The sequence below is a fragment of the Anser anser genome (genome assembly GCF_964211835.1).
Source record: "Anser anser genome assembly, chromosome: 9".
In the NCBI taxonomy this organism is placed as follows: domain Eukaryota; kingdom Metazoa; phylum Chordata; class Aves; order Anseriformes; family Anatidae; genus Anser; species Anser anser.
Window position 1 is genome coordinate 27,993,955 of NC_139729.1, and position 14,072 is coordinate 28,008,026.

Sequence of the window (14,072 nt, forward strand, 5' to 3'; positions counted from 1 at the left end):
AGCAGAACACATGAAGAATACTGAGAGGATAGAGCTCAGATGAAGTTTTGAATACAAGTGCAGATAGGTAAAAAAAATTACTAAAATCCTCTTTAAAGAGTTAAAATAAAATAACATTTTAATGGCCACTATTCAAGAATACTGACTGCTTTTGTAAAGTCAAAAACAAAACTGAATTACTTTTCATCTGACCAACACTGTTAATATCATCAAGCTTTAGCAACCACAACGACAATTCAATAAAAATGCACACATACAATCATGCAGTTGAGATGATATGGCAATTAGCTGACATTTCAAAGCAGAATCATCTTTTGCGGATGAGGAAAAAAAAAGAACCAGGAACAGTATCACATGGGAGAGACTGCACAGACCTTAAAAGAAAACACGGAGTAACCCACGGAACAGATGAGTGGTTACAGGTGCAGCCTACGTCTTCACCTTTCCAGGTGAACTCAACCCTGCCACAGGAGGGCTGAGCAGGGCTGCTCAATTCCTTCCCTGGACATGCAAATGCTCACGTTATTTTGGGGAAGATGGGGCAGGGAGAGGCGGGGGGAAGAATGCATTGAAAAAACACCCCGATTTACTCTGGAAAACTCATGAATAAAACTCATTACAAGAATGGGTTCCCTCTATCCTTCGGTCAGTACTGGAGTTTGTAATGAGGGGACTTTCTTCTCTTACCCTGATCTTGGCAAATGGTGAGGGGACTTTCATCTCTTACTCTTGACCTTGGCAAGTGGTGGTCTCTTATCATGTGGTAAAAAGATGATAAACACAGGGTACATCTACACTGCCAAATAAAAAACCCTAAAACCCAAACAAGATACTTAATGTACTGCTTCAGCATGCAATCATTCAGAAACAATCCCCTGAAGAGCCTACTCTGAGCAAAGCAGGAGGTGGTAGCTCCAAGCATGTGGGAAACATAGGCAAACAAGCTGCCTTCATTTTTATTTTTTTTTTTTAAACAAAATCCTGCTACACAGTCTGTACTTTAACTATCAAAATGAGTAAACACAATCATTGAAATGATCTGAAGGTCTCCTTAAAATATTGCACAAACTATTACCATTTTAAAGGGATTAAGCTTTGTCTATGCAAAGCTTGATAAGCATTTCAAGATCTGTTGGGTAAAATACCATGGAGGCAGGATGCTAGAAAGAAACAGAAAAACAATTACATTGTCAGCATTTAAATGACATCACAAATTACCTCTAGGATATACCAGATTTTGAGCGAATACAAATTTTATGCAACTAATATTTAAATTTCATTTATCCAGCACTGGAAAAAAGAACAAAAAGCACACAACCAAAGGCAGTAGAAGCTTTATGTTGGTGTTTCTCGAAGATACCGTACAATCCGTCTGAGAGAAAACACAAGTTTATTCTGTCTTCCAGTCCCATCTGGTCTTTACAACTGACTTCATACCCAGGCTCAGCTCACCAGTAAGATACATGACTGCAAATGCCACATGCAAGGCCAGTTTCTGTTAAAAGCGAACAGCACCAACACTCGTGAGCCATACACAGTATTCCTGCAGATCCCCAGGAGGCCCCTTCAGAAACGACCTTTCACAGCACCTCAGCTGTGAAGGCACAGATCAGGCTGCCAGCAGAGAAACCGTGCAATCTAACACGAGAACTATACTGAATTTCACAGAGGACCACGAGTCAGACAGAAGGGAACCTCAAATACATTCAGTTTTCTTTACTTTTAGCTGCATTCTTTCAGAGAGATATTGAACCAGAGACTGCAATTGGCAGCTTGAAAGGGATTTTACACAGGACAAGGGAATATACCAAAAAACACTTCGTTTATCTTTTTTACTCTAAACCAGTATTATAGTAAAATGCTACATAATATATATAATAAAATAGTGGAAAATAATGGTGTTTTAAGAGTAGAAATAACCCATCTCTGGCAACCCCTGCAGAGATCACTATCAACAGTAATTATCTCGGGCTGAGAAAGTTTTCCATAGATACCAGCCAAAAAATGCCTCCTTACGTTGGTCACAACCATTGCTGCAGGTGCCGCGTCAGAGCCACTGGAGAGGAAAGCTTTGATCGAAGTCAGGGTCACCAACAAGGGCAATTTGGAAGCAGGAGGAAGAGCAGACTCGAACACAGTCGAGAGGGCAGTGTCACCACTCTCCAGCCACCGTGGGAGCCATCGCACAACCACCTTGCTGTTGTTTTGTTCTCCTGCATCTGGCAACAGCTGGCCACAGTTTAGACACATGATGAAGGTGATGGACGGCATCTGTGAATTTGGGGTATTCCTCTGGAGGTATTTAAGTGAGCAATTTGAACATACAGGCATTTCATAGTTTCTGGAAAACCAGATATTTTCTCAAGGCACTTTTTGCATAGGTAATTGCTAGGTATTTACTCAATTGTTATTTTATATATATAGGTATAAAAATTTCTAAACTCATTTAAAAGAGAATTTGCTCTCAAGTTCTGTTCATCCAAGCTGAGGGAAATATGATTCTGTCCAGACTGGCAGTTCCCAAATATCGAAATCCTCTATCTAATCCTGTCTCAAATAATGAAGCTACTTTATAAAAAAAAAAATCCCTGGGTCAGGCATCCAAGCACCAGCTGCATATTATGTTCAAGTTACTGTTTTCCTGCACTGCTAGCCATTTGCAAAGAACCACAGCACAGGTCAACCCAATGAGTTTTCTCAGCTGCAGAAAGAACTCTCCAAACAAATAAGCCCTAGATATTAAAGCTGAAGAGTTCAGCAATTAGCACTGATGTCTGAACCATGAGGGAGGCAACCCGAGGAAATGCAAAAATAAACGAACTGTCCCAAGCCATCAATATGACACAAATGCCTAAATGTGTTCTGTCAGCAACTGAAATTTAGAGAAAAACAAACGGCATTTTGGACTCACTGCTCTACAGTATGTCCTCTGGACTCCTTGGAGTCTCCTGACAATCAAAAACGTCCCCATCAGCAGCACAAGGCTGGGAGAAAGGCAAAAATCACAATTTGTAAACTTAGCAGTGCTCTACATGTTGAAGAAAAGTCAAGTGTGCCATATGGTCTGTGACCACCAGCACCTGCTGGTGGTCAGTGAAATGCCCCATCTTCTGCACATTACAGTTTGCCTGTTCCACCCAGGGTCTAATCTTAGTGTTTCAGTTTTTTCCCCCCAATCTCACAAAGAAGCTAAGTAACAAAATTCTTCATTCTCTCCAAGCAAAGCTTCTAATACCTGGTTAATGCTATATAATGCATTAATGCTCAATGCAAACACTTAAATGCAGACTAGGACCATGTTATCCCATGGGGAAAGATGAAGGTACACTACACATAAAGATGCCAGAAAGAGGTGAAACATTAAGCTAATTTACAGAAAAGTGATATAAAAAAGCTTACCTGGATCCTGACACGCCCACACACGGAGTTAAGATGCTCAGATGAGGTGTTAAGTGACCTCACAAACCCACACAGGCTCCTCTAATGGAATCAACACACAGAGTTTGAACAGTCTGAACCTGTCCAAATGTGCTTTGTTCTTGCTTTTTTCTGCTAACGTTAACCTTTTGATATTCCCTAAGCTTTTTGCCTTTTGCTAGCCTAATGGCAGAGAGAGAAATAAAAAGCTAAGCTCTCCATCCCCCTATAAATTTGCTGATTTGGCCTGTCAGACCAATTGTTCTCCAAGACGTTTCTCTCATCTCCCTGTAACTCCCCATTCCCAAGGCATGCTCTTGGGAAACTGACCTCTTTTGCAGCACGTATTGAGACTGGAGAGTTTTTCTGACTCATGAGATGGATCGTGCAGTATTCTCAGACTACACAAGCTTTTATTTCTGAATAAGCTGACCTCTGGCATACCGATCAGTTCACATCTCAGTTTAACAGCTCTCACTGGCTCTGGATGCCACTCGTGTGATTTCTGTGCTCTATCAGTTACGAGCTCTTACGCTACACATACAGGCAAATACACAATTAAAGGCTTCCTGAAGCCACCTTTCAGGATGTTTTAATACACAAACACGATGTAAGCTGCACGGGCTATTCAGACCCACCGTCAGAAACTTTCCAGTGACCTCCCGAAAGCAGAGACCTCTTTACTGTCTGTATTCAGCTTCTAACAAAGGCAGCTTTGTTCCGTTAGGAATGGCCTTGCCATGCACTACGAGCCATTTTGGCGTTTCTGGAGAGCATCCCTTAAACATGTTCTGAGTCAAAGTTCCTAGATACAACTTCCAAGCAGTTGTGACTGAAGATGGCATTTTTATCAGTTCACGCTCTTCAGCTCCCTAAACTTTTGTCCGAGCAACCAAATCCACTGATAACTACACCCATGCCCTCAGAGCTATTTTGTCTTTTTAAGAAAACTAAAGGCTGCTTAAAATACGGCACATGTAATGTGACAAATGTCCAAGTTTATGACACTTTTGTAACGAAAGGATGAGTTTTGCTAGCTTAGAAGAGCTTGAAAACGAGAAGTGGCAGTTAGCTTGGAGGTATTTATTGATAAAGAGGCTTTTGTTTGAAAGCCACTTGCACTATTTACACAAATGAAGCTGTAGAAAGTGAGCACTAAGTTTTGTTATAGCTTAACAGTATTGCATAACTCAGGAAACAAAATATGCTTTCATTTAAGTTTAAAAAGGAGTTACGAATTCTGTTTTTACTCCAAGTTATACAAAAACAAGTTCTTAAGCCACTACGCTTCCCAGACAAAAGAGAATAAGATTATAATGTTAGGCTAGTGTGGTATTTTCCATTCTTTCTTTTTTCCCCTCTCACTGCCTTTGAAGACTATTAATCAAAAGGGTTTTAAAGAATTCCCCTAAAAATACTGCTACCCCCTCCACCTCTGCTTTAAATATTTTAAGTGAGCAATTTAAAAGTAGGTTTAATGGGTTTGAAGGCTCATTCTCTGAAAACACAGGAAAAAACAAATACCTATTCGCATACATAATTATACTAATATGTTCAACTGTGTCTTCAAACCATCCCAAAGGAGCAGCAAGGTCTCCAGGCTCATTAACGTTTGGTTTCTATTAAGCTATCTAAAAAGATGGCAATTACCCCCTAACACATGATGTGTATGTAACATCAGTATTTGTCTAGCAAAAAATGCGCTCACGATACTTTACAAGTCACATTTCAGGTAAACAGATGCCTTTAAAAAGTATTATTCCTTGAAAATAAGGACTTGGGTAGTCTGTGCTCCCCACCAACACCGCCGTCATGTAACTCTCTGTCCTGGGGTGGGAATTATTAGCTGGGAAAATACCCAGCCTCTGTCTGAAGGCCTCAACTACAGGAAAAGGAGAGAAGTCAAAAGGAACGTAGGGATGCTGAAGTGCAGGGGTACCCAGTAACTCCAAATGTACACCCGTCATACAGCTCCTACCTTAGGTTTGCGCTTCACACAACACATTAGACCCCCTAAATACAGGTTTAATGCTAAAGGTTCAGAAGTTCATGATTTCTACAAGAAGGAAACAAAAGGGACGAAAGAAAGATGAAAAGGTGGAAAAGACTGACTCCAGACATATTCCTAGCCTGACAGATTCCTTATCCAACCAGTAGCCCCATTTCTGAAAAGAGGCTGGTGTTTTTTGTTCCATAGAAACAAAGCAAGGCACATTTCAAGTTGTACAATGCCACGAAGATCAAACAATATCTTAACTAGGCCAAGTGCATCCTTTAGCCTCACGCTTTACTTCAAACTGGACATAAGGTGCAAGAAAACAAGCATGAACATTTTTATTTTTTAGTTATATCGGCCACAGGAATTCAACTTCCAGTACTGCTGTTGATCACACCAAGGCACCAAGCAAATGATAACTAAACCAAACCTCATTAAACAACTTTTTGAAGAGTTTAAGGTTCTCATAACCCTGAAGTACGCTGTGAGTGCACACACGCATGCACTGGAAATATTAAACAATTCTGGCAATAATTATTAGTGATAACAAAAGAGGCTTCTCCGCATCTGTGTTGTGCAAGATCTGTAAACGTTTCCTTTTCATTAGGCCACATTTGTAGGTATCAATTTCTCTCATTATTGACTTCACACTGAAGAAATTAAAAAACAAACAAACCACAGAGCAGATCTGAGCATAAGTCATGTTTCCTTCAAAAAGAAACACAAGTCTCTGCTGCCAGGTGCTATGGCATGCGCAGCACCGTTCATAAACAGCAGAACAGAACGCCTATGCTGTTTACATAAAAGATACCAAAGTCGCACAGTATGCTGCACATTGAGTGCTCAGGAGAAAGTAAACAGTGATTCAACTGATTAAGTTAAACACTGGCAAGTCAGTTCCTAAGGGCAAGTATGCAACTCTTGCTCAATTGTTAACAGTTTAATAGGGGCAGGGTAAGTTTAATTTCATAGACTGTGGAGACTAAGTACAACTGCTTAATGTATCAGCATCTAGCTGTGGAACTGTTCGGACGTGAAGGATGCTTACTGCTACTGAAATACACCATGTTGTTTCCATCCCTACCAATTTTCAGATAAACTAATACCACATCTATCTCATGAAACGAGAGCTCAAACACGGGAGCAAGGTGTGTCTGTCAGTCTGTCAAACACACGTGCATGCTCACCATTATTTGTGTTTTACATCTTCAAACTAGCATGGCAGTTTTGGAGGAGATGGTTACCTGCTATGTGGACATGTGCTAAGTGGACATCTCTAGTTCAGCCTACCTGTAAGCTCTCCTTACTAAACCAGTACAGCCAGAAAACAAACAAACAAACCAAAAAAAAAAAAAAAAGTGTTCAACTTTAAAAACAGAGAGTATTCTAACAAGAAAAGCTAAATTTTTCCAAATAAGAGCAACATGACTCTCTGAACAAGAGCGTAGGTGAGGCACTGCCTGAGTCTGCAAATACTACCACACATCATAAATAGCACTCAAAGCTCTGCTATCCAAGGAGCTGGCTGTCAGGTATAACAAGAAAATATAATCCAAATAAACAGAGACTTAATCACATCACAAAACCAGAATCTATGGTTAGTAAAATCAAAACCTTGGCTTTTGCATTATGTTAAGGAAGTTCTTAGCACTGTGGAGCACATAGATTACAGCGCTCTCAAAGCACAGAGAACCAAATTCCATTCTAATTCAATTATAGCCTATAGAAAGCCTAAGATTCTGAATATTCAACAAGTGGAACATTTGACTTCTCATTCTTAAATTGTTAGGCATACACTTTTTACTGAAGTTTCAACCTTGTGGCTGTTGCTCCATTTTGTGATAACAGAAAAAAACACAATTTTGTACGTGACATTTTATTACTTGCTTGAAAGAAATTCTGACTACTATTAGTAATCATCAGGTGTAATTAAAAAAATATTTTTGTATTTCTACACTTACTTTTTACTTGCTTCGTAAACATCTGTAATATTGGAGAAAAGGTGATGGCTCTCCGTTTTGGTCATTGTGAGGCTCAGTTCTCTGGAATTTTTGAACATCCGGATCAGAATCTCCAAGCTCAGCAAGTAAGAATGCTCAGAAGATATCACTTCAAATATTGCCTGCGAAGTGGAAGAGTAAAAGAAAAGACTTACTATTGACTAGGTGGGGGTAGGTTTTTATTTGGTTTGTTTTAAGGAAAATGTAGAGGAGGAATACAAAGAGGAGCTATTGGATGTAAACTAGAAATTGTAATGCAAGCTTTCATTTCCATGAGAGTTTTATCATTTACCTTTGGAAATTAATGATTTCACACTTGAAAAAAAGCTATATTGAGACTTTTCAATACAACTGCAAATGGTCTTTGAGGACAACAACATAACACCAGCTGTGATCACTCCCTATTCATACACATGAGAGTTTGTTTTGTTTTAAATTTACAAACATGTCCATTTCTGTGGTCTGCCTGGAAGCTTCAAATCTTAATACTACTGCTCACCAGCCAGAATTAGCTTTTGCTCTCTTAAAAGAGAAGCTGGAAGGTTATTTACTTAAAAATGTACTTGCTTCCGCAAGCATCTGCAGAAAAGCAAATCCCAGTTTTAGTCAAAATTCCAGTTTTCGTCATCTATCAACACTGATACCTTGGCGACTTTTAACACACGAAGTTAGGAGCAGGCATACGAGAAGCTGAGATATCTGAGGCTGCGACAGGAGCCTGGAGGCTGAGCAGACACCAGGCAGCTCAGGCTGAGTGGCAGACCTCCAGTGCTTCCCCTCACCTCCCCGTGACGACTTTCTCTCCGGTTTATCAGCCCACCACTTAGGAACCAAAGCCACTGTAACTTCCATCAGCCGGCTGGCACACAAAGCAAACTTCTAGTGGACTCCTGGACTTTGAAATCCACATACTTGTTCCAGTGGAAATGTTATTCCCTGATGTAGAAACCCCTCCAGCTTTTAGGCATCTTTTACCTCTCTAGGCTTGATTTGCTGTTAGTCCACTGGAGTTCTTGTACATACAGGGTGGAAAAAAAATAAACAAAACTCCAAGACCACTTTTGTCATGAGCTCCACCAAGCCACATTTTGTCATCACATTACTAACACAAAATACCATCAGCAAAGACAATACAACTTTGCTCCCAATATTACTTGCATGTATAATTTCATTGGTTATTTGCAATTAGCTTCTCCAGGCATCCTTAAACCGAAGGAGAAGTAAGTACTCTGGATGCACGACTGCAGATCTGAGTACCTAGCAATAATGCCCATGGCTCTGTGAAGTGGGATGGAGTGTCTGCAAGTAGCAGCCTACAAGAGGAGTTCACTTGGATGTCTGATGCACGTGCTCTAGAGAAACCCTGATCTCCCCCAGTCAGGTATAAAACCAGCAGAGACCACGGGCATGCTGAAGGCAGTCCTCCTGGGTACTCCCCTCTGCCTCTCATGCTTCTCTCTGCTGTGCCCACAGAGAAAGGATTTGCCTCGAGAGCGGTGCAGTGCTTTGACTAACTGGTTTCCAACCAGGCAGCCTTCAACACAGGAAGAACATACAGACTCCCATTGTTTTTTGAAGGGGCTTTGTTTATGCTTTTACTGAGGGCCCTCATAGACTTCGCCCAGTTTGGTGACAGAAAGTCATTAGCACAGTCAGAAATACATGGGACATTTTCTTCCGATGTCCTAAGATGGGAGAGGATATCCTCTTACCCGTGACCCAAACATTTCGGAGGATAAAAAAGGATTAAGAAACGATCTCAACTTTGACATATATAACCGCACCACGAGCAGAGGCTGTGGTGGTATTTACCAGCTGCTTGCTAACAGCCTCTGAATGACACATGAACTCACGTTGTGGTTAACTTGGTTTTTATCAGCACAAGCAGATACTTGAATTCGGATGGACACTCTACAGAACTTAAGAGACCAGAAGCACACTGGAGTTTGTACACACGCATAAGGTTAGTTTCCAGCTTGCAAGAAAACTGGACTATCTATTGAAAATTATTTCAGTTCACATCACTCTACCTATATGATGCATTTTCTTTAAGTGAAAGATGCAGAGACCTAAGCCGGTAATGTTTGGTGAAAGATGGGATGCCTATGAATGTAGGACACTGACATTTAATCAAGCTATAAACAAATACATTTTTCTGCAGTGACAATATATTATGATAGCAAAAATAATGCAAGACTGAAAAGCAATTTAAAGAGACAATAAAATAATTGACAAAAGGCAATTTAAAAGAAATAAAGCAAAACCACAATAGCACAACTAAGTCTTAAGAATATTTCTTTAGGTTCTCTCTGAAAGGATGGGCCTTTAATATTCAAATTAAAAAAATGCCAAGCTGAAAACATTTCTGGTAACATTACAGACCTCATATTTAAAAGGCATCTAAAGAACTTGTTTTCTTTGAAGATATGTAAATCTGGCTCCGGGAAATGTTGACTAAAGGCTTCTAAAGGATACGACTGAAATAAATGGCTTGTATTTCAAAGCTTTCCAGCAGGAGGAGACAGAAAAGCAGAACACATAGCCTGAACTGCTGCACAGCTGATAGCCCCCAGAAGCAGAAGATAGTCAAGAAAATGTAGGATTACTACAAACAACCAACCCCCTGCTGTCTAATCACGTATATGCAATGTGTGTCTGTATTTCAGGTCCGGACACCAGAGCTGTAGGTCACAGCTAGATTAGCATCTGAGGCTTGCTATACACATGCCTGCGAACGACACAGGGTGGTGAGGCACTGGCACAGGCTGCCCAGAGGAGCTGCGGGTGCCCCATCCCCGGCAGTGCTCAGGGCTGGATGGGGCTTTGGGCAACCTGGGCTGGTGGGAGGTGTCCCCGCCTCTGGCAGGGGGGCGGAACTGGATGATCTTTAAGGTCCCTTCCAACCCAAACCATTCTGTGATTCTATGATTCATGGAAAACCCCAGTCGGATCTCATCTGGCTACATTCACTGAGGTATGTCCTGAAGGAAATTTTGGAGCAAATTACCATGGCAGGTAATTCTACAGCACTGTTATTAAAAAACAAAATAAAACAAACAAACAAAAAACCACCGCCTTTTTTTTTCCCCCTATTAAAGGACATACCTCAAGAAATGCAGGTATCTAATAGCTGGCTAGGTCAGGCTATTCTTTTCAACACCTCTCATTCATTGTGACATAGACCCTGTAAGTAAGGAAAGAGGGGAAAGCAGATAAAGAGGACAAAAGGTGCAAAAAAGAAACAGAGAGGGACAGAGACAGAAAGGGACAGAGAGAGAAGATAACTGTATCAGTAATTGCTGCTGTTTTCTGTATTGTTGACAGCACGGATGCTCCTACTTCATTTCAGTGTGAAAGAAATACGTTAGTTACACTAGATGCACACTGCTCACGTTCAGAATTGTTGACAGGATTAGTTACAACTAAAGGGCCCTGCAAAAGGTTGTTTTATCTGCAACCTCCTACCCTCTGTGAACACAGGTTTAATTTTACACCTTCCCAGTCCAGCACAGAACAGGGTTGCTTCTGTCTGCTGCTACCGAGTACCATCAACCAGGCTACACCTGCTGGAGTGAGCATACCCAGGAACCACTCCAGCAAGACCTGCAGGTGTTGGCAGGAGACATGCAGCAGGGATCTGTGCACATCAGCAAGAGACAGGTTTCATTTCTATATTCTCCCTGAGAAGACAGCATGCTTCACCCTAGGACAGGAAGCAGTGTGTTGAACTTGCCTCCTTATGAGCAAATACAGAGTGTTAAATCAGGCACGTGTGTGACAAAACAAAAAGTTAACAATGAAAAAAAAAAAGTTATCAACAAAAAAAGAACGTGTTATTTCAAAAGAGTACCTCTTGTCTTTTTCTTTCTTCCTGGCTGATTGTTTCCGATAATCCATTCTTTTTCACCTGAAAAAATATATATATATATTTTAACACGTTTTGTAGAAAACATATAATTTAAAGTAAACAAAACCAAAACACAGAACTATTAAAACACTGCACTAAGAAACAACAATTTAAGTACTGAACTAAAAATTCAGATAAAGAATCTGTCCACTTCTGAAGACAACAACGAACCACCAGAAATAAATGTTTAAAAAACTGAATGTTTATAATATTTATCCAAAGAACAAAAAAAGTCATTAAAAACTACTATAGGACACACAGAGAACTTCTACAGCAACAGCTTTCACAGCTGAATCACTGCCACCCTGCACAACCCTCCTGGATTTCACACACACACTGAAGAGTAAAAACTGTTTTCTCCTTTTAAGACAGATGTCTTGATTGATACACATTTATCATAAGGTTTATTTTCTGGTTGGCCTGAAACATCTTAGCATCTTAATTTGTAAAACAAACACACCTAAAGGTCTTTTAGGCAGGTAGTTTGTTGACCAAGAGTTATTCTGGAGAAGCTCCACCTTCACTCTAAAGAGATGTGCAAAGTCCTGAGTAAACACCTCTGTGTTTTTACCATCCCCAGCCCTACGATGATGTTTCTCCTCCCTCTGCATCCTACAGCCAGATCAGCCGAGATGTTTGCCCCAGCTCTCCACACAGGACCGTGACGAACGCCAGCCTGAGCTGCACACCCTGCAGCTTGAGGCCAAGTGCTCAGCTACTGCACACCACGCCACAGACTTGCAAAGTTCATCCCTTCCCAGGGTGATTCGTCCCTTCCCAGGGTGAATCGAGTGCATCACGCCATTTAACAGAACACTCAAAAACACAGGAGGCCAAACACCAGGGAGGGACTGGCTCTGTGTGTTTTCTAGAGGACTGACCAGCACAGGACCCCAACCAGGAGATGGGGAAGAGGCCAGGGCACAGCACTACGCGTGGAGCTGCAGCGTGGCACAGGACAGGGAACTCAGGCGCTCATCAGACTTAACAGATGTGCTTCCATTCTCCCGTTCCCCTTTTGGATTTTCTCCACGAGCTCCTAACATACTATCATTGACAGCTGCTGCTTCTTACACCACTCGCTCCTTCGATTTTAAAGGATATGTGATTTGTAATTTTATTCTTGCGTACCAGCCACCACAAACCTGGACAGCAGGCTCAGCAGTAAAGATGGCATAACATTAAGGGTGCTGCACTGCAGTTTGCAGGCACGTTGCTTGGTAATATACACTTACAAAGAAAATGTAAATATCCCAATGTATCTGAGCAATTGCTCTTTTGAATATGTTACAGGTTCCCATGCTCACCACGAGCATACACTTCTGAATACCAAGGCAGAACTAGTTAGCTGACTAACTACTCAACCACCTTTCAGTCAACAGCCTGAAAGCTTTAAAGCATTCATGAGGAAGTAAAATGTCTTTTTTGGATGCCATGGAAGACTTTTCTAAAAATATGCTGACGCAGGAAATACCTATGAAGATATCCAAGAGATTACAATGCTTCCTGTTAATAGAGCAATTGTAAATTTCCAGTGAGAACAATGTGGCAACTGCTAAATTTATGTTCCAAAAACATAAGCTGTGTTTGTGATTATCATCTAGTCATACATGTGTGCGTGCATTCGAGGTGCACATATAAATTAGTTGTAGAAGCAGACGGCTCTAGCTTATGCACTGAATTAACTGCAAAGCTTCCAGAAAGAAGGAGGCCCAAATACAGAGACTACTTTTGGCATACCCCAAGAAAAAAAAATTCAATTCCTATTTTTAAGGTGTCCAAAGCGTATCAGCTGAAAGACTAAAAAAAAATAAATCACATTTGTGATGCTATGCCATCAACACTGACTTAATATAAGCTAAGAAGATAGCAAGAAAAAAAAAACAACTCAGAGGGACAACACTCCAGCTACTACTGCTGTCTCCCCATCACGCTGGACAGCTTTCTTCCAGAGGCTCAGTCATGACCGATTCAACTATGGCAAGAAGGAGAAAATGACAAAAAGAACGAGGGGTTAACTCTGCAGTTACGTACAAGAACTTCCTCTAAAATAAGAAATAGCTACATAGAGGAGAAAAAGAACTCACAAGAAATACTTTAGAAATATGACAGAGTGGCTGTACCATAAGCCAAAACGAACATAAGCGTTTTGATACTGAAGGACAAAAGAGCCCTGAGGATCCTTGACAGTACAAACACGTAGTTTTGTTTGATACCACAGAGGAGAGGCAGCCGTGGAAAGGTCACAGAGTGGCTCAGAAAAGCAACCTGCAGCAGCTTTTTGAGCAACGGAGAAAAATCTCAATTATACTTGTTGCACACCAGAGGAAAAAAGATCAGAAAATGAAATACAATACGACGAGTATTTGTGAGAACCTGAGCAGCACTGACAGTCATAATGAAAATTAAACATGCACCATGCTCGGATGTACTCGGAACCTGAGCAGCCACAGCCTGGGACAGCTGATCCCAAGACAACATCCCTTCCAGCCTAACTGACCCTGTTGCTCTCTGTGTGTGAAGTACATACCACTGTTATCCCAAACGGACTGCTGCATTTGTTGGGAAGTAAATACATTTAACGTGACACACAAGGTAGTACCAGTGCATATGATCTGCAGCGAATTCCAACAACATACTGCAAGATGCTTTTGGGATGTATTTTGGAAATACTGTTTATTCTTCCCAAATTAAAATTTTAAATGAACAGATGAAAGCTGGAAGGCGCAGAGACAGCAGATAAGCTGGCCCT

The 14,072-nt window shown here is 41.0% G+C and overlaps 1 protein-coding gene across 2 annotated transcripts in view; it reads right to left on the bottom strand.

Annotated features, from left to right (window-relative positions):
* ARHGEF26 (Rho guanine nucleotide exchange factor 26) overlaps positions 1 to 14,072 on the bottom strand; it is a 60,061-nt gene that overhangs the window by 29,750 nt on the left and 16,239 nt on the right. For both annotated transcript variants that reach the window (XM_083849538.1, XM_083849537.1), the window contains 2 exons: positions 11,264 to 11,320; positions 7,375 to 7,535 (listed from right to left, as the gene is read on the bottom strand). In XM_083849538.1, coding sequence (XP_083705664.1) covers positions 7,375 to 7,535; positions 11,264 to 11,320 — 218 coding nt within the window. The remainder of the gene's footprint in view (positions 1 to 7,374; positions 7,536 to 11,263; positions 11,321 to 14,072) is intronic.